Source organism: Oncorhynchus gorbuscha, linkage group LG06 (assembly GCF_021184085.1).
Source record: "Oncorhynchus gorbuscha isolate QuinsamMale2020 ecotype Even-year linkage group LG06, OgorEven_v1.0, whole genome shotgun sequence".
NCBI classification, from domain to species: Eukaryota; Metazoa; Chordata; class Actinopteri; order Salmoniformes; family Salmonidae; genus Oncorhynchus; species Oncorhynchus gorbuscha.
This window is the reverse complement of record NC_060178.1, coordinates 107,490,494-107,516,040: the sequence shown is the minus strand read 5'-3', so window position 1 is coordinate 107,516,040 and position 25,547 is coordinate 107,490,494. Positions and strand designations below refer to the sequence as shown.

Here is a 25,547-nt window from a genome sequence, read left to right as displayed (position 1 = left end):
AGCAGTGTTTCCTGATCCTGGTCACGTAGTAGTCTAGCCTTAGAGCAGTGTTTCCTGATCATGTAGTAGTCTAGCCTTAGAGCAGTGTTTCCTGATCCTGGTCATGTAGTAGTCTAGCCTTAGAGCAGTGTTTCCTGATCATGTAGTAGTCTAGCCTTAGAGCAGTGTTTCCTGATCATGTAGTAGTCTAGCCTTAGAGGAGTGTTTCCTGATCCTGGTCATGTAGTAGTCTAGCCTTAGAGCAGTGTTTCCTGATCCTGGTCATGTAGTAGTCTAGCCCTAGAGCAGTGTTTCCTGATCCTGGTCACGTAGTAGTCTAGCCTTAGAGCAGTGTTTCCTGATCATGTAGTAGTCTAGCCTTAGAGCAGTGTTTCCTGATCCTGGTCATGTAGTAGTCTAGCCTTAGAGCAGTGTTTCCTGATCCTGGTCATGTAGTAGTCTAGCCTTAGAGGAGTGTTTCCTGATCCTGGTCATGTAGTAGTCTAGCCTTAGAGCAGTGTTTCCTGATCCTGGTCATGTAGTAGTCTAGCCTTAGAGGAGTGTTTCCTGATCCTGGTCATGTAGTATTCTAGCCTTAGAGCAGTGTTTCCTGATCCTGGTCATGTAGTATTCTAGCCTTAGAGCAGTGTTTCCTGATCCTGGTCATGTAGTAGTCTAGCCCTAGAGCAGTGTTTCCTGATCCTGGTCATGTAGTAGTCTAGCCTTAGAGCAGTGTTTCCGGATCCTGGTCATGTAGTAGTCTAGCCTTAGAGCAGTGTTTCCTGATCCTGGTCATGTAGTATTCTAGCCTTAGAGGAGTGTTTCCTGATCCTGGTCATGTAGTATTCTAGCCTTAGAGCAGTGTTTCCTGATCCTGGTCATGTAGTAGTCTAGCCCTAGAGCAGTGTTTCCTGATCCTGGTCATGTACTAGTCTAGCCTTAGAGCAGTGTTTCCTGATCCTGGTCATGTAGTAGTCTAGCCTTAGAGCAGTGTTTCCTGATCCTGGTCATGTAGTAGTCTAGCCTTAGAGCAGTGTTTCCTGATCCTGGTCATGTAGTAGTCTAGCCCTAGAGCAGTGTTTCCTGATCCTGGTCATGTAGTAGTCTAGCCTTAGAGCAGTGTTTTCTGATCCTGGTCATGTAGTAGTCTAGCCTTAGAGCAGTGTTTCCTGATCCTGGTCATGTAGTAGTCTAGCCCTAGAGACCTAGCCAGGCAACACAACAATGTCAATGGAGCTAAACTGGCAGCTGGAAGGTTGTTGGTTTAAGCCCCAGGCCAGGAAAGCACATCCTATTCCTCCTTAACAAGTCCCTCATGTCATGCAGCACATCCTACTCCTACAAAACAAGTCCCTCATGACATGCAGCACATCCTGTTCCTCCATAACAAGTCCCTCATGTCATGCAGCACATCCTGTTCCTCTATAACAAGTCCCTCATGTCATGCAGCACATCCTACTCCTACATAACAAGTCCCTCACCCTCCACACACACACACTCTCACACACACACACACACACACACACACACACACACACACACACACACACACACACACACACACACACACACACACACACACACACACACACACACACACACACACACACACACACCCTCTCAGCTGTGCAGGACCTGCGAATGATTGTCAAAAGCTTGTAAATTAGCGCAGTCTGCCAGTATAGCAGCATTACCCTCTTGGCCTGTGCCGAGCCTCATCACATTACAAATCAGCCCGTTTGATCATTTGCTGTTGTATTAGATTCTCTGCAGACCGACCTCCAGGGCCTGACCGTCCTATTTCGGAGCAACACCAAGAATACTGATGACAGAATATGCCACACACACAGACACCCCCCTTCCCCCTCCCCCAAGCTGCAAGAGGAATTTCTCCACATGATCTCTGACTGCAATAGAATCCAAATCGATACCGTAAAATATATATATATATATATATCCTTCCATTAATTAGGGAAAGGTGGATGACGGTGGCCTGGGGACCCCGGACACAAAGTATGATGTTTAATTCCATCATGTGAGAATGAGGTTTGGATTACGACATGAAAATGCAATGTTATGTCAGCCAGGCTAACTGCCCTCTAAATGGAGAAAGATTCATTGCTACAGCCCACATTGTACAGGCATAAAGCGTACATTGTTCATGTCATGCATGATATAGCTGAGACCTAGGCCTATTCAATTGGACGGTGACCTCAGTATGTGGTGTCCGAGACCAACCCACTGCACTGTTCATTTCATCATCTCGGTCGTTTGGAGAACTGCACAAAAATCCCCGAGACGTTTAAAAAGCTGAAGACAGCCCTTTTGAACTGTTTTCTATGTTGCGTTATCTGATTGAAAAGCAGACAGTCTCTAGTCCTCTTGTAAGAGATACTAAATCTGTGCTGAATTCAGCTTGCCTGGCGCAATGGGCCAATAGAGTAGTCCCCAATACGGTAAATCCTGCCTATATGGCTCTCCAGCCAAGCTAGAGCAAACACCATAACTGTTTGTAAGATTTCAAATAGTGTTTGAACTCAGGTCTTGTGGAACTCTGCAGGGCTCCTTGTCCTGACGTTGCAGGAGGCAGAGTCCACAGGACTCCTTGTCCTGGCGTTGCAGGAGGCAGAGTCCACAGGACTCCTTGTCCTGACGTTGCAGGAGGCAGAGTCCACAGGGCTCCTTGTCCTGGCATTGCAGGAGGCAGAGTCCACAGGGCTCCTTGTCCTGGCGTTGCAGGAGGCAGAGTCCACAGGGCTCCTTGTCCTGGCGTTGCAGGAGGCAGAGTCCACAGGGCTCCTTGTCCTGGCGTTGCAGGAGGCAGAGTCCAAAGGGCTCCTTGTCCTGGCGTTGCAGGAGGCAGAGTCCACAGGGCTCCTTGTCCTGGCGTTGCAGGAGGCAGAGTCCACAGGGCTCCTTGTCCTGGCGTTGCAGGAAGCAGAGTCCACAGGGCTCCTTGTCCTGGCGTTGCAGGAGGCAGAGTCCACAGGGCTCCTTGTCCTGGCGCTGCAGGAGGCAGAGTCCACAGGGCTCCTTGTCCTGGCGCTGCAGGAGGCAGAGTCCACAGGACTCCTTGTCCTGGCGCTGCAGGAGGCAGAGCTGCATCAATTTCTTGGAGTGGCCGTGCAATACAAGACATGAATAGTGGATTGATGTGGACCACTCACTCACACACACACACACACACACACACACACACACACACACACACACACACACACACACACACACACACACACACACACACACACACACACACACACACACACACACACACACACACACACACACACACACACACACACACACCAGGGGAAGGGCAGGATGGGCAGCTTCTTGATGCAATACATTATCATAATGAGCCACTGACCCAAAAGACCGGCACACAGGCCACTTTCTGAAGGGAACTCATTCATTACAGTTCATTCACCTCCTTCATAACACCGGTGATATTTAACCGTACCATGGGCCCAGGAGATTGAACAACCTATTCCCTGATAGTTCAAGTAGTGTTCTTCGGTGGCCTGGCCTCCAAACCTTACAGAACACAAGCTGAGGTAAACTGAGGAGAGAAGAAGAAAATAGAGGCCTTGCCAGAAGTGCTTTTACCTGGCAGACTGTTCAAACTATTATTTAGTAAAAGAACAGATCGAAGTGGAGGAAAAAGGGAAGTAGAAAGTGTTCAGTGTTGACCATGTGAAGTACTGCAGCCCACTGGAGAACAGACACGTACTGTAGCTACATACTTCTTCAGCCAAGACAATTATGCTTTACACTCCCGTGTCCATCCTTCTGTGCACCATCTAATACCAGCTTCACAACACGGTGCCAACCTGAACTGCACCCTGCTGGCTTAGATATCTGGTCTGTTCACATTGTGGTTCCAGTACTACGGTGGATATGTAAGCAGGCCAGTACTAAGCTCTGCTAGGCACGGCTGGCTCACTAGTGAGAATCAAAGCTAAAAGTGGGGCCTATGGGATACCCTGCAGGCCCGGGTCAACACAAGGTATCCTTTAAAGAGAACAGGGTGCCATTCAGGAAGCAGGGCTGTCAAATGAGAAGAAAGCTGCAGGACAGTGGGTACAGAGGGGATGTGAGGTGTAACACACAGGACAGTGGGTACAGAGGGGATGTGAGGTGTAACACACAGGACAGTGGGTACAGAGGGGATGTGAGGTGTAACACACAGGATAGTGGGTACAGAGGGGATGTGAGGTGTAACACACAGGACAGTGGGTACAGAGGGGATGTGAGGTGTAACACACAGGACAGTGGGTACAGAGGGGATGTGAGGTGTAACACACAGGACAGTGGGTACAGAGGGGATGTGAGGTGTAACACACAGGACAGTGGGTACAGAGGGGATGTGAGGTGTAACACACAAGGGTTCTGGTTCTGTACATGTTCTGATAGTTGAATTTAAAACAGCACACATGCAGGTGAACAGGGGATGTATCTCAGAGACAGGTTCTGTTCTGACATGCACAACCTTCTGTAGTTGAATTTAAAACCTCTACCTGGGGTGAACATACCTACCTGGGGTGGTTTACTCAACCTGGGGTTGTATGGGTGGTTTACTCTACCTGGGGTGGTTTACTCTACCTGGGGTGGTTTACTCTACCTGGGGTTGGATGGGTGGTTTACTCTACCTGGGGTTGGATGGGTGGTTTACTCTACCTGGGGTTGGATGGGTGGTTTACTGTACCTGGGGTTGGATGGGTGGTTTACTCTACCTGGGGTTGGATGGGTGGTTTACTGTACCTGGGGTTGGATGGGTGGTTTACTCTACCTGGGGTTGGATGGGTGGTTTACTCTACCTGGGGTTGGATGGGTGGTTTACTCTACCTGGGGTGGTTTACTCTACCTGGGGTTGGATGGGTGGTTTACTCTACCTGGGGTTGGATGGGTGGTTTACTGTACCTGGGGTTGGATGGGTGGTTTACTCTACCTGGGGTGGTTTACTCTACCTGGGGTTGGATGGGTGGTTTACTCTACCTGGGGTGGTTTACTCTACCTAGGGTTGGATGGGTGGTTTACTCTACCTGGGGTTGGATGGGTGGTTTACTCTACCTGGGGTTGGATGGGTGGTTTACTCTACCTGGGGTTGGATGGGTGGTTTACTCTACCTGGGGTGGTTTACTCTACCTGGGGTTGGATGGGTGGTTTACTCTACCTGGGGTTGGATGGGTGGTTTACTCTACCTGGGGTTGGATGGGTGGTTTACTCTACCTGGGGTGGTTTACTCTACCTGGGGTTGGATGGGTGGTTTACTCTACCTGGGGTGGTTTACTCTACCTGGGGTTAGATGGGTGGTTTACTCTACCTGGGGTGGTTTACTCTACCCGGGGTTGGATGGGTGGTTTACTCTACCTGGGGTTGGATGGGTTGCTTACTCTACCTGGGGTTCAAATCTCAGAGCCGACTATGTGAAAAATCTGCGGTGTGCCCTTGAGCAAGGCACTTAACCCTAATTGCGCCTGTAAGTCGCTCTGGATAAGAGCATCTGCTAAATTATGCAAATGTAAATAATTAAGGACAAAGCACTCCACAAAACACATACTTTCTCTCACACACCTCCCCTAGAATACACACACGTTGACCATGAGGATTGCATACCTACATCCTCTCTAGCCCCTCTTCCATCCCCAAAATGAGGGTGCATGGGGGCGGGAACGCAGCAGAAGAAACTGAAAGCCATGATTCATTTAGAGAGCTCAGGGTTGTTAGGCCTGTTGCTAGAGGGGCTTATCTTGCACCACTGCTTTGAAGTGCTCACTGCTCAACACCCGGCCTGAGAACAAGATGCCTCAACGGAGAGAGAGAAGCAGCTGATTAGAGTTCATCTGAGTTTGGGATGTTTGGGACATTAAACCTTTTGTAAATGCAAGGTCAAATGTGGGTGCATATTCAAAGAGCTTGTCAGAGTAGGAGTGGTGATCTAGGATCAGGTTCAGCCTCTTATTCATTATGATCTAAAAGGCTAAAGTGATCCTAATTATCCAACCTTATCAGCACTCCTACCCTGAAATACTTGATGAATAGGGACCCAGATCCTACGGCAATTCACAATCAGAATAGACTGGGAGACAGGTTTAGCTCTCTGGATCCAATGTGAATGTTGGTAAGTCGCTTTGGATGGAAGCCTCGTCAAAACGGCATATTAATACTATTATATTATAATATTGAGCACCCGGTGTCACAGGAAGGCCAAGAAGATCATGAAGGACCTCTGCTTCCCGAGCCACGGCCTGTTCACCCCGCTACAATCTAGAAGATCATGAAGGACCTCTGCTTCCCGAGCCACGGCCTGTTCACCCCGCTACAATCTAGAAGATCATGAAGGACCTCTGCTTCCCAAGCCACGGCCTGTTCACCCCGCTACAATCTAGAAGGCTGAGACATTGCAAGTGCATCAATGTGGTGGATGGGCACTGGGGTGTGGAAGGGGACTGAGGGGGGTGGATGGGCACTGGGGTGTGGAAGGGGACTGAGGGGGGTGGATGGGCACTGGGGTGTGGAAGGGGACTGAGGGGGGTGGATGGGCACTGGGGTGTGGAAGGGGACTGAGGGGGGTGGATGGGAACTGGGGTGTGGAAGGGGACTGAGGGGTGTGGAAGGGGACTGAGGGGGGTGGGTTTATCCTTTTCTTGATATTTTGTTATTTGAGCAGATGATTAGGCTTCTATTATTGTTTGTTGTACAACCAAACATGTTTCAGTCTAATGATTAAATCAATCTCTGAAGAGGTTTAAAGCTCATCAACTTGATGATTAAGTCTGTGGATCTTTCAAGGAACAAAATGAAACCAGCATTATGGCTGCAAAGGGTTGGAAACTTTCCGGTAAATTTACGGAATTCTTCCTGAAATGTTCCATGGGAAGTTAAGCCTGGGAAATTTGGGAATTTTGCTTAAATTCTAAAAAAAAGTTTGCTTTTTAATGGGATACACAAGGCAATTCTAGGTCTTCTGGCATATTTTGGTGAAACTATCCCCAAGTCAATGGAATTACAACCCTCTGCATGCACAGTGCATTCTGCCATCACATGTCTGGTAAGTTTTCATTACAATACTGGGTGGGGTGAATACATTTTATATGACATACATTCTTTTTTTGTTAACTAGTAGTTAAGTAGCCTACAGCAAAGTGTGTTTAAATCATGTCTAACTTGTTTACAATTGCTGCTAGTTAGTTTTTGCTACCATGTGAGTTTTAGCTTGATTGAGCCTGCTAACTGAGGAGTGTTAATTCACCCGTTGTTAAGCAGTTTAATCTAACTGCTTAAATATTTATCTGTACATGGAATTGTATTTTTTATTTATTTTTTATACATTTTTTCCTAATCTTTCCAGGAAAATGCCATGGGCACTGGCTGATGTGTGGAGACATCTCACTGCAGCTAATGTAGAAGGAAAAGCTGTGTACGTTTGCAAATAGTGTGTCAAATCATATGTGAAGAATGCAACAAAGATGCAGAATCATCTGGCCAGGCACATAAAGCACTCACAACAAGCAACCTCTGACAAAAGTCCCTCTACTTCCACTTGAGGTGAAAATGATGAATCAGACACCTTATCGATAGCAACAGCTCATGGTCGTCCTGGAATCAGAAAGTTTTTGACTCAATGGAGGGACGTAGTCAGAGAAATGCTGATGAATGTCTGGCTCGAGCTGTGTACGCAACTGGTTCACGTCTGATGCTCACAGGCAATGTGTATTGGAAGAGATTTCTGAATGTTCTTCACCCAGCATACACCCCTCCAACCAGACATGATGTATCTACTCATTTGCTGGATGCAGAGTTCAACAGAGTTCAAGTGAAGGTCAAGTAAAGCTGAAGGCAGTCATCAATGACCTTGGACCACAGAAGGTATTTACACTGGTGACAGACAATGCCATGAACACTGAATGCTGCTTGGTCTAGGGAGGGGTCCTACCTTCACATCACACCCATTGGCTGTGCTGCTCATGCATTGAATCTGCTCATCAAGGACATTGGGCACTTAAAACCATGGATAAACTCTACAAGAGAGCCAAGGAAATGACTAGGTATATCAAGCTATAGCAGGGACATCAAGCTATAGCAGGGACATCAAGCTATAGCAGGGTCATCAAGCTATGGCAGGGTCATCAAGCTATAGCAGGGTCATCAAGCTATAGCAGGGTCATCAAGCTATAGCAGGGACATCAAGCTATAGCAGGGTCATCAAGCTATAGCAGGGTCATCAAGCTATAGCAGGGTCATCAAGCTATAGCAGGGTCATCAAGCTATAGCAGGGTCATCAAGCTATAGCAGGGTCATCAAGCTATAGCAGGGTCATCAAGCTATAGCAGGGTCATCAAGCTATAGCAGTAAAGTGAGAAGAATAAGAGCACCATATTGCAGCGGTCATCATGTTTGACAGTCTCCTGGAGGGGAAGGAGTCTCTCCAAGAAATGGCCATATCACAGTCTGCCGATATGGACAGACCTATCAAGAGGATCCTCCTGGTTGATGTATTTTGGGAGAGAGTGGTAAGCAGCCTGAAACTCCTGAAACTTATAGCAGTAGCCATTCCACGGATTGAGGGAGACAATGCCATCCTGTCTGACGTTCAGACTCTGCTTGCAGATGTAAGAGAATAAATTCGTACTGCCCAGCCCACTTCACTGTTGCTCCAAGCAGAGGAAACTGCAGTTCTGAAATACATCAAAAAGCATAAAGACTTCTGCCTGAAGCACATACACGCCGCAGAGTACATGTTAGACCCCAAGTATGCTGGCAAGAGCATCCTGTCTGGTGCAGAGATCAACAAGGCCTATGGTGTCATCACTTCTGTGTCTCGCCACCTTGGCCTGGATGAGAGCAAGGTTCTTGGCAGTCTGGTGAAGTACACTTCCAAGCAAGGGCTTTGGGATGGAGATGCAATATGGCAGTCGTGCCAACATATCTCACCTGGTGGACGGGACTTTGTGGATTTGAGGCTCTTTCCCCTGTTGCCTCCATCCTCCTCCAAATCCCACAAACATCAGCCGCCTCAGAGCGCAACTGGTCCTTGTTTGGAAACACACACTTGAAAAATTGGTGGCTATCCGGGCAAATGTTAGACTTTTTGAGCCTGACAAAAAGCCATCCTCAACAAGGTTGGAAAAGTGACAGTGAAGATGAGGCCTCAGAGTCTGATGTTCAAGAGGTGGACATTGAGGAGGTCCAGGGAGAAGACATGGAAGCCTGAGAGTCTGATGTTCAAGAGGTGGACATTGAGGAGGTCCAGGGAGAAGACATGGAAGCCTGAGAGTCTGATGTTCAAGAGGTGGACATTGAGGAGGTCCAGGGAGAAGACATGGAAGCCTGAGAGTCTGATGTTCAAGAGGTGGACATTGAGGAGGTCCAGGGAGAAGACATGGAAGCCCGAGAGGAAGACAACCAAAGCTTTAGTTTCCAGACTATATTTTTACAGATGTATGTTGAAAACATTTTTGGGAGATGGATCATTGGGGATCATTCAATATTCCTTTCTTTTGTTGTTCAGTGAAATCATCCCATGTGAAGAGTCAACTCATTTAATTCAAGTTCAATTCGTAACTAAATTGTTTTATTTAATAATCTGCAATTATGTCTACTTATGATGAGGTAAAAGGTTTGTGTTTCGGTCTCCATATGATAGTAAATATATCCATTGCAAAGAACATCTACATTTAAATGGTATTAATATTAATTTGCATATTTTGCCGTTAATTCCCATATATTCCCATGGAAAGTTTCCACCTCTGAATATTCCCCAAAACGTGCAACCCTAACCAGCATAGACAAAACTGTGATTGAAGCGAGAGAGAAGATAGAGAGTGAGAGAGAAGATAGAGAGTGAGAGAGAAGATAGAGAGTGAGAGAGAAGATAGAGAGTGAGAGAGAAGATAGAGAGTGAGAGAGAAGATAGAGAGTGAGAGAGAAGATAGAGTGAGAGAGGAGACAGATAGGTAAAATAAACAAATCTTTATTTAAATAGGCAAGTCAGTTAAGAACAAATTCTTATTTTCAATGACGGCCTAGGAACAGTGGGTTAATTTCCATGTTCGGGGGCAGAACGATAGATGTTTTACCTTGTCAGCTCGGGGATTCGATCTTGCAACCTTTCGGTTACTAGTCCAACGCTCTAACTACTAGGCTACCTACAACCACCTGAAAGGAAGCGATTCCCAAACCTTCCATAACAAAGCCATCACCTACAGAGAGATGAACCTGGAGAAGAGTCCCCTAAGCAAGCTGGTCCTGGGACTCTGTTCACAAAGACAAACAGACCCCACAGAGCCCCAGGACAGCAACACAATTAGACCCAAACAAATCATGAGAAAACAAAAATAAAATTACTTGACACATTGGAAATAATTTACAAAAAAAACACAGCAAACTGGAATGCTACCTGTCCCTAAACAGAGAGTACACAGTGGCAAAATACCTGACCACTATGACTGACCCAAACTTAAGGAAAGCATTGACTATGTAAAGACTCAGTGAGCATAGCCTTGCCATTGAGAGAGGCCACCATAGACAGATCTGGCACTCAAGAGAAGACAGGCTATATGCTCACTGCCCACAAAATGAGGTGGAAACTAAGCTGCACTTCCTAACTTCCTGCCAAATGTATGACCATATTAGAGACATATTTTCCTCAGATTACACAGATACACAAAGAATTCGAAAACAAATCCAATTTTGATAAACTCCCACATCCATTGGGTGAAATACCAGTGTGCCATCACAGCAGCAAGATGTGTGACCTGTTGCCAAAAGAAAAGGGCAACCAGTGAAGAACAAACACCATTGTAAATACAACCTGTTTATTTATTTTCCCTTTTGTACTTGAACTATTTGCACATCATTACAACACTGTATAAATACATAATATGACAGTTGAAATGCTTTAATCCTTTTGGAACTTGTGTGAGTGTAATATTAATTATTTATTGTTTATTTCACTTTTATTTATGATCTATTTCACTTGCTTTGGCAATGTAAACATATGTTTCCCATGCCAATAGCCTCTTCAATTGAAAATGAATTGAGAGAGAGAGAGAGAGAGAGAGAGAGAGAGAGAGAGAGAGAGAGAGAGAGAGAGAGAGAGAGAGAGAGAGAGAGAGAGAGAGAGAGAGGAAAAATAGAGAGGGAGAGAGATGTTGACAACCCCTGTCAATCTACCTTTGAATAAAAATCCTGCTTTCAAGGTTAGATCAGGAGGAACCCTCTTTAGAAGCCTTGGTGGCTGTGGTGTTGAGGCTCAGATATACATGGAGCTTCAGCTCCCCCTACTGGTGAATAAAAACACACCCCTCCCCCTTCCATCCCTCACACAGGATGCAGAAGAGGAGAGAATGAGAGGAGGAAAAATACACTCAATCAATAACTCTAATTCAACATGAAATACAGCGGTAGGAGCCCTGAGAAATACCTTCAAAATCCAGCTATGGGATTTAACCCTGCTACTACATGGGATGTGTCCAGGATGAGAACTTCTAGAAGTCGCTGTGGTTGTCAAATAGCCAACATGTTGCAGTTCTCCCTGCATCTGATTACCCCTCTGTACCACTGCAGTGTATCTGCATGCTGCCACGGGGAATAGATTCAAGTGGATCACTGCAACAGTCTGCCTTAGACTTAGAGTAGAGACCTTCTATAGAGGATGGTAAACACTGTCTACAATATCTGATTCTAGTTATATTACAGTAGAGACCTATATAGGATGGTAAAACACTGTCTATAATATCTGATTCTAATTATATTACAGTAGAGACCTTCTATAGAGGATGGTAAAACACTGTCTACAGTATCTGTTTCTAGTTATATTACAGTACAGACCTATATAGGATGGTAAACACTGTCTACAGTATCTGATTCTAGTTATATTACAGTAGAGACCTTCTATAGAGGATGGTAACACTGTCTACAGTATCTGATTCTAGTTATATTTCGAAACATCTCATTCTCTAAGTCCCTAGTCAGATTTACCTTGACTCATTGAAAGGATTGTAAGCTCTTTGATCCACTAGCTACCAAATAAATGAATTCATTCCTCGTAAAAAGAGCTGTTTTGGATTTAAAGACAAAGTGTTGACTCCTCAGTTTATTTGGAGAACCATTTGCTCCTGATACTCCTCCCCCTCTGTCGCTGGCTGCCATGACAACATCCATTTTATCAAGACAGCCATTTCAATTGTTCTCACTACAAGGGGACAGACGAGTTGAGCTGAAAGAGTCTAGACACCAAATCATACACTTGTTATCAGAAACACCAGTGACAGAAAGACACTTGTTATCATAAACACCAGTGACAAAAAGACACTTGTTATCATAAACACCAGTGACAAAAAGGCACTTGTTATCATAAACACCAGTGACTATAATACACTTGTTATCATAAACACCAGTGACAAAAAGACACTTGTTATCATAAACACCAGTGACAAAAAGACACTTGTTATCATAAACACCAGTGACAAAAAGGCACTTGTTATCATAAACACCAGTGACAGAAAGACACTTGTTATCAGAAACACCAGTGACAGAAAGACACTTGTTATCATAAACAAGAGAAACCAATGCATGTTGCTGCTAATGCGAATAAGCCTCATCAATGGCTTTGAAGTCACATCATTTATATATGTTTTATGTACTGTATGTTTTTTAACCAAACAGCCTTGAACCTTCCTGATCGACTGCCGAATGTTATTTCCACAGCACAAAACACACACACACACGCGCTTCTGCAGCATAGACAGGCACCCTTAGTCACCATCACATTGACACACGATGTCACATGCTAGGGTATGCAAGCTCTTTAAAGACTGCTCCCCTGCTCCCTCCTCCTTTCTGGGTAAAAAAGGAATCATAGTCTCTCAACCATGACAAAACAAAACAACTGCCAGCCAGCCCAGCGGATCTGTCCAGCTTCTGTCAAACTCAACGCTATAATTGGAGGAATGACACGTCCCCCTTTTAAAGCCGGACTCTTTATATAGATTAGAAACTCACTATGTGATTGTGTATTGAGAGACAATCTCGCTTTAAGGATTTATAATCCTGCTCAACAGGGATTTTACCCCACTGTTCTGTTCTCTCTGCTTCACTTTGCTTTCTACAGTTCTTATTTAACCCATTACAGTGTCAGCCCTGTCTAAGCCGGGGCAGTGTTGGAATGAGCTATATGGAAGTGTTTTAAGGAGGTTCACTTTGCTTTCTACAGTTCTTATTTAACCCATTACAGTGTCAGCCCTGTCTAAGCCGGGGCAGTGTTGGAATGAGTTATATGGAAGTGTTTTAAGGAGGTTCACTTTGCTTTCTACAGTTATTATTTAACCCATTACAGTGTCAGCCCTGTCTAAGCCGGGGCAGTGTTGGAATGAGCTATATGGAAGTGTTTTAAGGAGGTTCACTTTGCTTTCTACAGTTCTTATTTAACCCATTACAGTGTCAGGCCTGTCTAAGCTGGGGCAGTGTTGGAATAAGCTATATGGAATTGTTTTAACAGATGTTGGACTGTTCGGAAGCTACAGACGATTTTGTAAGAAGAACGATTTCGGGATATCTCAGGGTCTAACAAACACCACTCCAGCTCTGTCCCCTTTCGCCAAAGATGCAGAGGCAGATGCAGTGGACTGAGACGCATCCAATGCAAAAAAACAGATATCTAAAGTTGAAAAAGACTGTTTTTATGGGAATTGTATTATGCTAATTAGATTGCGCAGACATCACCTCTAGGGGTTAAAGAGTGGATGATTACACTGGCCAGTTTTGGAGGATAGAGATGTTGCTGCTATTTCCAGCTTTGCGAGGCTTGGTGTGAGAGAGGCTTGGTGTGAGAGAGGCTTGGTGTGAGAGAGGATTGGCTTATCACAAATCAAATCAAATTTGATTTAAAATTTTTATTTTATTTGAGGCTTGGTGTGAAAGAGGCTTGGCTTCCCTCCACTCTATACGGCCCTCCCTCCCTACCTCCCTCCCCTCTGTCCTCTCCTTCCCCCCTACCTCCCTCCACTCTGTCCTCTCCTCCCCCTCCCTCCACTCTGCCCCCCCCTCCCTCCACTCTGCCCCCCTCCCTCCACTATGTCCTCCCCCTCCCTCCACTCTGTCCTCCCCCCACTATGTCCTCCCCCATCCCTCCACTATGTCATCTCCTCCCCTCCCTCCACTCTGCCCTCCCCCTCCCTCCACTCTGTCCTCCCCCCTCCTCACTCCACTCTGTCCTCCCCCCTCACTCCACTCTGTCCTCCCCACCTCCCTCCACTCTGTCCCCCCTCCCTCCCTCTACTCTGTCCTCTCCCCCTCCCTCTACTCTGTCCTCTCCCCCCTCCACTCTGCCCCCTCCCTCCACTCTGTCCTCCCCCTCCGTCCTCCCTCCACTCCCTCCACTCTGTCCTCCCCACCTCCCTCCACTCTGTCCTCCCCCTCCACTCTGTCCTCCCCACCTCCCTCCACTCTGTCCCCCCTCCCTCTACTCTGTCCTCTCCCCCTCCCTCTACTCTGTCCTCTCCCCCCTCCACTCTGCCCCCTCCCTCCACTCTGTCCTCCCCCTCCGTCCTCCCTCCACTCCCTCCACTCTGTCCTCCCCACCTCCCTCCACTCTGTCCTCCCCCTCCACTCTGTCCTCCCCACCTCCCTCCACTCTGCCCCCCCCTCCACTCTGTCCTCCCCACCTCCCTCCACTCTGTCCTCCCCCCTCCCTCCACTCTGTCCTCCCCCCTCCACTCTGTCCTCCCCACCTCCCTCCACTCTGTCCTCCCCACCTCCCTCCACTCTGTCCCCCCTCCACTCTGTCCTCCCCACCTCCCTCCACTCTGTCCTCCCCCTCCCTCCACTCTGTCCCCCCTCCCTCCACTCTGTCCTCCCCCTCCACTCTGTCCTCCCCCCCTCCACTCTGTCCCCCCTCCACTCTGTCCTCCCCCTCCACTCTGTCCTCCCCCCTCCACTCTGTCCCCCCCCCTCCACTCTGTCCTCCCCCTCCACTCTGTCCTCCCCCTCCCTCCACTCTGTCCTCCCCCTCCCTCCACTCTGTCCCCCCGCCCCCTCCACTCTGTCCTCCCCCCTCCCTCTGTCCCCCCTCCACTCTGTCCTCTCCTCCCCCTCCTCCACTCTGTCCTCCCCACCCTCCCTCCACTCTGTATGCAGGGAGAGATATGATGCTTCCACGTACTGTAAGCTAAGTACCTTGAGATAGAACTGACAAAACTGACAAATCTGAGTAGAACTGCTGTACCATACACAAGACAAAATATATCCAGGCCATTTGGCCATTAAATCACTTACATTCCTGACAGGATCCAAATCTGCATTTAAGACCTCACTACTTCCGCATTATATCAGACCCTGTAAATTCAACTCTTCCTTTGAGTGCATTTTTCATTCAAATCTTTGACAGCAACACAGAAAATCATATTAGTGGCGTCTACGACTCAGTCTAGAGGACAAAGTCAAGTAACGCATGGTGGGCAGGTGAATTGAAATGCATGCTGGGATTTACATGCACAGTGTTGTACCTTGTCTGTCAAAGAGAAGTTCTGATGACATTTTGCGACTGATGGAAGTAGATTCTCTGATTGGGTAGAGTCTGGGCTGAGGAAACTAACGGCTCATGATCAAATAGGCTAACTGAGATTAATACAGATTGTATGACTGCCTAGGTAGGCTAACTGAGATTAATACAGATTGTATTACTGCCCAGGTAGGATAACTGAGATTAATACAGACTGTATTACTGCCTAGGTAGGCTAACTGAGATTAATACAGATTGTATTACTGCCTAGGTAGGCTAACTGAGATTAATACAGATTGTATTACTGCCTAGGTAGGCTAACTGATATTAATACAGACTGTATTACTGCCTAGGTAGGCTAACTGAGATTAATACAGATTGTATTACTGCCTAGGTAGGCTAACTGAGATTAATACAGATTGTATTACTGCCTAGGTAGGCTAACTGATATTAATACAGACTGTATTACTGCCTAGGTAGGCTAACTGATATTAATACAGATTGTATTACTGCCTAGGTAGGCTAACTGAGATTAATACAGATTGTATTACTGCCTAGGTAGGCTAACTGAGATTAATACAGATTGTATTACTGCCTAGGTAGGCTAACTGATATTAATACAGACTGTATTACTGCCTAGGTAGGCTAACTGAGATTAATACAGACTGTATTACTGCCTAGGTAGGCTAACTGATATTAATACAGATTGTATTACTGCCTAGGTAGGCTAACTGAGATTAATACAGATGGTATTACTGCCTAGGTAGGGTAACTGAGATTAATACAGATGGTATTACTGCCTAGGTAGGCTAACTGAGATTAATACAGACTGTATTACTGCCTAGGTAGGCTAACTGAGATTAATACAGACTGTATTACTGCCTAGGTAGGCTAACTGAGATTAATACAGATTGTATTACTGCCTAGGTAGGCTAACTGAGATTAATACAGATTGTATTACTGCCTAGGTAGGCTAACTGATATTAATACAGACTGTATTACTGCCTAGGTAGGCTAACTGAGATTAATACAGATTGTATTACTGCCTAGGTAGGCTAACTGAGATTAATACAGATTGTATTACTGCCTAGGTAGGCTAACTGATATTAATACAGACTGTATTACTGCCTAGGTAGGCTAACTGATATTAATACAGATTGTATTACTGCCTAGGTAGGCTAACTGAGATTAATACAGATTGTATTACTGCCTAGGTAGGCTAACTGAGATTAATACAGATTGTATTACTGCCTAGGTAGGCTAACTGATATTAATACAGACTGTATTACTGCCTAGGTAGGCTAACTGATATTAATACAGATTGTATTACTGCCTAGGTAGGCTAACTGAGATTAATACAGATTGTATTACTGCCTAGGTAGGCTAACTGAGATTAATACAGATTGTATTACTGCCTAGGTAGGCTAACTGAGATTAATACAGATTGTATTACTGCCTAGGTAGGCTAACTGATATTAATACAGACTGTATTACTGCCTAGGTAGGCTAACTGAGATTAATACAGACTGTATTACTGCCTAGGTAGGCTAACTGATATTAATACAGATTGTATTACTGCCTAGGTAGGCTAACTGATATTAATACAGATGGTATTACTGCCTAGGTAGGCTAACTGAGATTAATACAGATGGTATTACTGCCTAGGTAGGCTAACTGAGATTAATACAGACTGTATTACTGCCTAGGTAGGCTAACTGAGATTAATACAGACTGTATTACTGCCTAGGTAGGCTAACTGAGATTAATACAGATTGTATTACTGCCTAGGTAGGCTAACTGAGATTAATACAGATGGTATTACTGCCTAGGTAGGCTAACTGAGATTAATACAGATTGTATTACTGCCTAGGTAGGCTAACTGAGATTAATACAGATTGTATTACTGCCTAGGTAGGCTAACTGAGATTAATACAGATTGTATTCATGTCAGTGTTATTGACCAGGCAACCAGAGACACAGATTAATCCAACCATTCATTAGTTCATTATGGAGAAGGTGGGGACCCTCTGTCCCTTACATCTTAATGGCTAGTTTCCCAGACACAGATTAATCCAACCATTCATTAGTTCATTATGGAGAAGGTGGGGACCCTCTGTCCCTTACATCTTAATGGCTAGTTTCTCAGACACAGATTAATCCAACCATTCATTATGGAGAAGGTGGGGACCCTCTGTCCCTTACAGTTTAATGGCTAGTTTCCCAGACACAGATTAATCCAACCATTCATTAGTTCATTATGGAGAAGGTGGGGACCCTCTGTCCCTGACAGCTTAATGGCTAGTTTCCCAGACACAGATTAATCCAACCATTCATTAGTTCCTTAGTTCATTATGGAGAAGGTGGGGACCCTCTGTCCCTGACAGCTTAATGGCTAGTTTCCCAGACACAGATTAATCCAACCATTCATTAGTTCATTATGGAGAAGGTGGGGACCCTCTGTCCCTGACAGTTTAATGGCTAGTTTCCCAGACACAGATTAATCCAACCATTCATTAGTTCATTATGGAGAAGGTGGGGACCCTCTGTCCCTGACAGTTTAATGGCTAGTTTCCCAGACACAGATTAATCCAACCATTCATTAGTTCATTATGGAGAAGGTGGGGACCCTCTGTCCCTGACAGTTTAATGGCTAGTTTCCCAGACACAGATTAATCCTAGACTTGGACAAAAACATATATTCCTATGGAGATTCTCACTCCATACAAAATCACTCTCTACCAATCAGGAATTAGTTGATTTGTTCAAACTATTAAAGTCACAACGGGTACAAACATAAGTCAATGGTAAATATTTGACTATAAACAAAAGGTTTAGCAAACAGAAAATGATTTGCTGGCACTGTGCCTTGATAAATATGCCTATATGAATACAAATAGTATCCTACTCACAGTAATAAGCATACAGCACAGTGTCTTCGATTTGGCCTCGTGTCTCATTGTTTTCTGCCCACTCCTGTATTGAGAAGAAATAGGACATTGATTACAATAAAGACAACAGACCTTACACAACAACATCTGAACAGATTAAAACACTCAACAGACCTTCACAACAACATCTGAACAGATTAAAACACTCAACAGACCTTCACAACAACATCTGAACAGATTTAAACACTCAACAGACCTTCACAACAACATCTGAACAGATTTAAACACTCAACAGACCTTTACAACAACATCTGAACAGATTTAAACACTCAACAGACCTTCACAACAACATCTGAACAGATTTAAACACTCAACAGACCTTCACAACAACATCTGAACAGATTTAAACACTCAACAGACCTTCACAACATCTAAACAGATTTAAACACTCAACAGACCTTCACAGCAACATCTGAACAGATTTAAACACTCAACAGACCTTCACAGCAACATTGATTGCAAAGCTATTTATGAAGGTGTCACGAACTAAACATACAGCTAAACATTAGTGTATAATTCCATAATCCTAGATTCACAGAGATTTGAGACATAGGTAATATTAAACGATAAAGCCAGGCTAGGATGATGATGAAAACGGACACAGGTGTCACGCCTTGGTCATTGTATTTTGTGTTTTTGTTATATGTTTGGGTAGGCCAGGGTGTGACATGGGTTTATATGTTGTGTTTCGTATTGGGGTTTGTATTATTTGGGATCGCGGCTGATTAGGGGTGTTGTTAGGCTTGGCTGCCTGAGGCTATTCTCAATTAGAGTCAGGTGATTCTCGTTGTCTCTGATTGGGAACCGTATTTAGGCAGCCTGAGTTTCGCTTTGTATTTCGTGGGTGTTTGTTCCTGTCTCTGTGTTGTAGTCACCAGATAGGCTGTAATTAGTTTCACGTTCCGTTCTGTTGTTTTTGCAGTTAGTATCAGTTATTTCATGTACCGCGTTCTTTCATTAAAGTCATGAGTAACCAACACGCTGCATTTCGGTCCGGCTCTCTTCTTTCAACAGACGAATGCCGTTACAGAAACACCCACCTCTCACGGACCGAGCAGTGTGTAAACTGGCAGGAGCTAAAGGAGGACGTTATGGACGGTAGAGGCATGGAGTATACGACGTGGGAAGAAATCGACAGGTGGGCGGCCGACCCAGAGAGAGTGCAGGCGCCCGCCTGGGATTCGCTTCAGCAGTGCGAAGAGGGCTACAGGCGAATGGAGTCAAAAAGGAAAACACGGCGACGCAGAGCGAAAACCGAAAGTAACCCCCAATTATTTATTGAGGGAGGGCGCAGAGAGAGAGTGGCTGAGTCAGGGTTCAGACCTGAGCCAACTCTCCCTGTTAATCGTTAAGAGCAGTTGCAGTGGGAGAGGCTGCACCACTTGGAGAATTGGACATGGGAGGAGGAATTAGACGGTAAAGGACCCTGGGCTCAGCCTGGAGAATATCGCCGTCCCAAGGAAGAAATAGAAGCGGCTAAAGCGGAGAGGCGCTGGTATGAGGAGGCAGCACGGCGACGCGGTTGGAAGCCGGAAAAGCAGCCCCAAAAAAATATTGGGGGGGGAGCTAGAAGGGAGAATAGTTATGCCAGGTAGGAGACCTGCGCAAACTCCCTGTGCTCACCGTTGGGCTAGAGAGACCGGGCAGGCACCGTGTTATGCTATGGAGCGCACAGTGTTTCCAGTGCGGGTGCAGAGCCAGGTGCGGCACATACCAGCCCTTCCTATTGGCCGGGCTAGAGTGGGCATCGAGCCAGGTAAGCTTGGGCAGGCTCGGTGCTCAAGAGCTCCAGTGCGCCTGCACGGTCCGGTCTATCCAGAGCCACCTCTACACACCAGTCCTCCGGTAGCAGCTCCCCGCACCAGGCTTCCTGTGCGTGTCCTCGATCCAGTACCACCAGTTCCAGCACCACGCACCAGGCCTCCAGTGCGCCTCGCCTGTTCAGCGCAGCCAGCGCTTTTCTCCTCTCCTGCGCTGCCGGAGTCTCCCGTCTGCCCAGCGCCGCCAGTGCTCCCAGTCTGCCCAGCGCCGCCAGTGCTCCCAGTCTGCCCAGCGCCGCCAGTGCTCCCAGTCTGCCCAGCGCCGCCAGTGCTCCCAGTCTGCCCAGCGCCGCCAGTGCTCCCAGTCTGCCCAGTGCCGCCAGTCAGCCCAGCGCCGCCAGACAACCAGTCTCTTCCAGATCTGCCAGACAACCAGTCTCTTCCAGATCTGCCAGACAACCAGTCTCTTCCAGATCTGCCAGACAACCAGTCTCTTCCAGATCTGCCAGACAACCAGTCTCTTCCAGATCTGCCAGACAACCAGTCTCTTCCAGTTCCGCCAGACAACCAGTCTCTTCCAGTTCCGCCAGCCAGCCAGGATTTACCGGAGCCTACTACCTGCCTGAGCTTCCACTCAGTACTGGGCTTCCTCTCAGTACTGGGCTTCCTCTCAGTACTGGGCTTCCTCTCAGTACTGGGCTTCCTCTCAGTACAGGGCTGCCCCTCTGTCCCGAGATGCCCCTCTGTCCCGAGATGCCCCTCTGTCCCGAGATGCCCCTCTGTCCCGAGATGCCCCTCTGTCCCGAGATGCCCCTCTGTCCCGAGATGCCCCTTTGTCCCGAGATGCCCCTCTGTTATGTGGGGATCTGGGTGAGGACTATTATGCCATGGTCAGCGGAGAAGGTGGATTATCCCAGGACGCGAAGGGGAGGAAATAGGACATTAATGGAGTGGGGTCCACGTCCCGAGCCAGAACCGCCACCATGGACAGACGCCCACCCGGACCCTCCCTATGCTCTTGAGGTGCGTCCGGGAGTCCGCACCTTAGGGGGGGGGGGGGGGTTCTGTCACGCCTTGGTCATTGTATTTTGTGTTTTGCATTATATATTTTGGTCAGGCCAGGGTGTGACATGGGTTTATGGGTTGGGTTCGTATTGGGGTTTTATTAGCATTGGGATTGTGTATGATTTAGGGGTGTGGTATAGGTTTGGCTGCCTGAGGCGATTCTCAATTAGAGTCAGGTGCTTATTGTTGTCTCTGATTGGGAACCGTATTTAGGCAGCCTGACTTTCGCTTTGTATTTTGTGGGTGTTTGTTCCTGTCTTTGTGTAGTAGTCACCAGATAGGCTGTAATTAGTTTCACGTTCCGTTCTGTTGTTTTTGTATTTAGATTCAGTTATTTCATGTACTGCGATTCTTTCATTAAAGTCATGAATAGTTTCAACAGACGAACGCCGTTACACATCATCTATTTAAGGTAGAGTAGACCACCGGTAGTCAGTTATTAACATCATCTATTTAAGGTAGAGTAGACCACTGGTACTGTCGGTTATTAACATCATCTATTTAAGGTAGAGTAGACCACTGGTACTGTCAGTTACTAACATCATCTATTTAAGGTAGAGTAGACCACTGGTACTGTCAGTTATTACCATCATCTATTTAAGGTAGAGTAGACCACTGGTACTGTCAGTTATTACCATCATCTATTTAAGGTAGAGTAGACCACTGGTACTGTCAGTTATTAACATCATCTATTTAAGGTAGAGTAGACCACTACTCATCAGTTATTACCATCATCTTTAAGGTAGAGTAGACCACCGGTAGTCAGTTATTAACATCATCTATTTAAGGTAGAGTAGACCCCTGTAGTCAGTTATTACAGTCATCTTTAAGGTAGAGTAGACCCCTGGTAGTTAGTTATTACAGTCATTACAATCATCTTTAAGGTAGAGTAGACCCCTGGTACTGTCAGTTATTACAGTCATTACCATCATCTTTAAGGTAGAGTAGACCCCTGGTAGTTAGTTATTACAGTCATTACCATCATCTTTAAGGTAGAGTAGACCCCTGGTACTGTCAGTTATTACAGTCATTACCATCATCTTTAAGGTAAAGTAGACCCCTGGTAGTCAGTCATTACCATCATCTTTAAGGTAGAGTAGATCCCTGGTAGTCAGTTATTACCATCATCTTTAAGGTAGAGTAGACCACTGGTACTGTCAGTTATTACAGTCATTACCATCATCTTTAAGGTAGAGTAGACCCCTGGTACTGTCAGTTATTACAGTCATTACCATCATCTTTAAGGTAGAGTAGACCACTGGTACTGTCAGTTATTACAGTCATTACCATCATCTTTAAGGTAGAGTAGACCCCTGGTACAGTCAGTTATTACAGTCATTACCATCATTTTTAAGGTAGAGTAGACCCCTGGTACTGTCAGTTATTACAGTCATTACCATCATCTTTAAGGTAGAGTAGACCCCTGATCTGTTCATGCTTTTGCCGACTCCATTGTCAAGCTAAACATGTTTGGCATGACAGTTCCATTAAGAGTTGTCAGGAGAGCAGAAACAGACCGTCTACCAGGCTAGTATCGTTCACAAGCATGTCATGCTTGAATCATCAAGGATACTTGACTAGCGTAAATCATCAAATATCACCTCTTTGCAGACACATTCCTTGGTCTCTGACAATGAGTTGAAAACTAAGGACTGGTTTCCCAGACTAAAGATTATCCATCAAGCATGCTTTTTAGCCCAGGAGTAGGTCTAATGGCTTGTTATGTTTCAAATGGACAACAACATGAGCTACTATTATAAGCTGCTATATCATTGAACTCAAATGGTCTTAAATGACATAGGCCTAAGTCTCAGGCCTTATGAAGCAGCTGAATACATACCTTGTAAGTACCGTTGGGGTGCTTCATGTAAGACACTAGGAATATATCCACTGGAAGAAGTGCAGAGGTTATCAGTGCAATGGCCAATGCGCATATTGCAGTGATGGTTGAGATGACCTCACTCTCTTGGCGGCTCTGGTACTTCCTGATGTAGACCCAACAGAAGGACAGGATCACCTGTGGATGGAAAAACAATGGTTAGAGTTATCACGTAAAATATCCTAAAGTTATTGGGCCGCATCAGCTGTCAGAACATTACAGTTCATTGTTATTGTAATGACTCTTAGCTAAGTAGGCTCATTATGATATCGCACTTCTGACACCAATGCAGCCAACAGTGAGACTCAGATGTTTTCGATTTACGATATTCACGAATGAAATCTCACCACTACAAATGAATTACTTTGCAAAAGTGTTGTTGAAAACTTGTTTTAATTGCAACTCGAATCAACCCTATTCACGCAGGCCATTATCAAATCAAATCCATTTAGAAATCCCTTTTTACATTAGCAGATGTCACAGAGTGACATAATAAAGCTCTTTTTTATTTCAATGAAGACCCATCCACTGATAGATGGGATTTGATTATCCAATCCTTTTCAATGTAAAATTAAATAGGGACAGCAGAGATGGGGTTGTTGTTGTGTGATGATGGCTTGTCAACTCGCTAGAAAGAGCAGCACAGTCACAGGCTTGCATCCCAAATGGCACCCTATTCCCCATTGGGCTCTGGTCAAACGCAGTGCACTATGGGCCCTAGTCAAAAATAATCCACTACATATAGAACAGGGTGTTATTTGGGACACACAGACACAAGGGGAACAGGGTGTTATTTGGGACACACAGACACATGGGGAACAGGTTGTTATTTGGGACACACAGACACATGGGGAACAGGGTGTTATTTGGGACACACAGACACATGGGGAACAGGTTGTTATTTGGGACACACAGACACATGGGGAACAGGGTGTTATTTGGGACACACAGACACATGGGGAACAGGTTGTTATTTGGGACACACAGACACATGGGGAACAGGGTGTTATTTGGGACACACAGACACATGGGGAACAGGGTGTTATTTGGGACACACATGGTGCTGGAGCTCCAGAATCACAAGGTTGTATTCCAGGCACACACGGTGCCTAGTCCTAAACTGTGAGGACACTGCTAAAGCCCATTGGCTGCTCAGATCCTGAAGGAATGCCATCCAGAGACCGGATCAATTAACACTAGCCCACGCCTGCGTGTTTTGCCAGGTAATGACACAAGCTTTGCATCTAAACTAAGACCCATTGAGAGGATTGCGTTGCATAATAAATAGAGAGGGGGAGCAATTCAGAGACCAATCTGGTGTTTCAGCTTGTTAGCTAAAAGAAAGCAAAAACACATTTCTCTAAGCTATATTGGCTATTATAATCACTAGCTAGGTACAAAGCCTTCCTGATTGATATGAAAACGGAAATTACTGAAGCAGGCAGGCTCAGCAGCGCCTCTGTAAATGTAGCTGTCTGCAGTCATGTGACATTGTGTAGGGTAACTAGTTAGCTAACTAACAATTGATAATGCATGTTGTTAGTTATGTAGTTAGCATGTAGTTAGTTATTCTTTACAAATAAGGCAGGAGAAGTCTACTTTAAGTTAAACTTTGACATTTAACTTAGAAGCAGGCATGATCCAAAAGCAACATGTTAGCAACTAGCTAACTTCATTGCAAACTACTGTAAACTAGCTAGCATTGCTTGGTAAAACTGATAGATACGACCATGACAACCACAATGATTCACTATAACACTGTAAACAAATTAATTAGCTACAACAGTTAGCTATTGATATGGTATTAGCGAGGCTATTAGAGGCAGGTTAGTTCAACTCTGAGTTAGCTACAACGTTAGCTAACTAAGCCATGACAGCTGTCAAACTAGCTAACGCTAGCTAGCTAGATTGCTAGCTACGTAAAGCTGTAGCGAGCTGAACGTGACAAAGACAACTGTGGCCAAAGGAAAGTCCTCCACTACATACACAGAGTAATAATTCGAGTTTCTGTAGCGACTTAAGTGTGCTTACCAAAAATACAAGGGCGAATATAGACCACCCGAGAGCAGACTCAGATAGCAACGACTGGTCCGCCATCTTCACTTCCTGCAACAAACACGGACCATGTGCTTCTATTGACATCACGGAAGGGGCGATGCAGTGGATACAAAGTTACCAAACAGAGAGACAGACCACATCAGACAGATAGATAGATACACTACAATGATCATGTGGTAGAGTAGACCTACTGTTGAGTTGGCCTTCTTTAAATGAGGTTGTTGAATTAGTCTTTTGGATGTTTCCTCCCAAGCCCAGACAGGAAAAAAAACAACACTTATCTATTTTGCAAAGTATGAGTGCAATGAGTGTTGCAGTTTTGTGGTGCCCATCCCATATGTCACCCTATTCCC

General features: G+C 45.6%; 1 protein-coding gene across 1 annotated transcript; it reads right to left on the bottom strand.

Annotated features, from left to right (window-relative positions):
- Window positions 1–2,516: 2,516 nt before the first annotated feature.
- On the bottom strand, window positions 2,517–25,282 carry LOC124038798. The gene is made up of 5 exons (XM_046354860.1): window positions 25,168–25,282; window positions 23,098–23,274; window positions 18,394–18,457; window positions 2,868–3,063; window positions 2,517–2,823 (listed from the first exon to the last, which is right to left on the bottom strand). The coding sequence occupies exons 1-5, from the start codon at window positions 25,276–25,278 to the stop codon at window positions 2,517–2,519; spliced, it is 855 nt and encodes a 284-aa protein (XP_046210816.1). The 5' UTR covers window positions 25,279–25,282.
- Window positions 25,283–25,547: the final 265 nt, after the last annotated feature.

Excerpts from the sequence above, each read along its gene's own strand:
- LOC124038798 (XM_046354860.1), bottom strand. The coding sequence starts at position 25,278 with ATGTCAATAGAAGCACATGGTCCGTGTTTGTTGCAGGAAGTGAAGATG. Across the intron at positions 18,458-23,097 it reads ACCCCAACGGTACTTACAAG|GAGTGGGCAGAAAACAATGA; the intron begins GTATGTATTCAG and ends TTCTCAATACAG. Across the intron at positions 3,064-18,393 it reads TGTGCTGTATGCTTATTACT|CGCCAGGACAAGGAGTCCTG; the intron begins GTGAGTAGGATA and ends TGCCTCCTGCAG.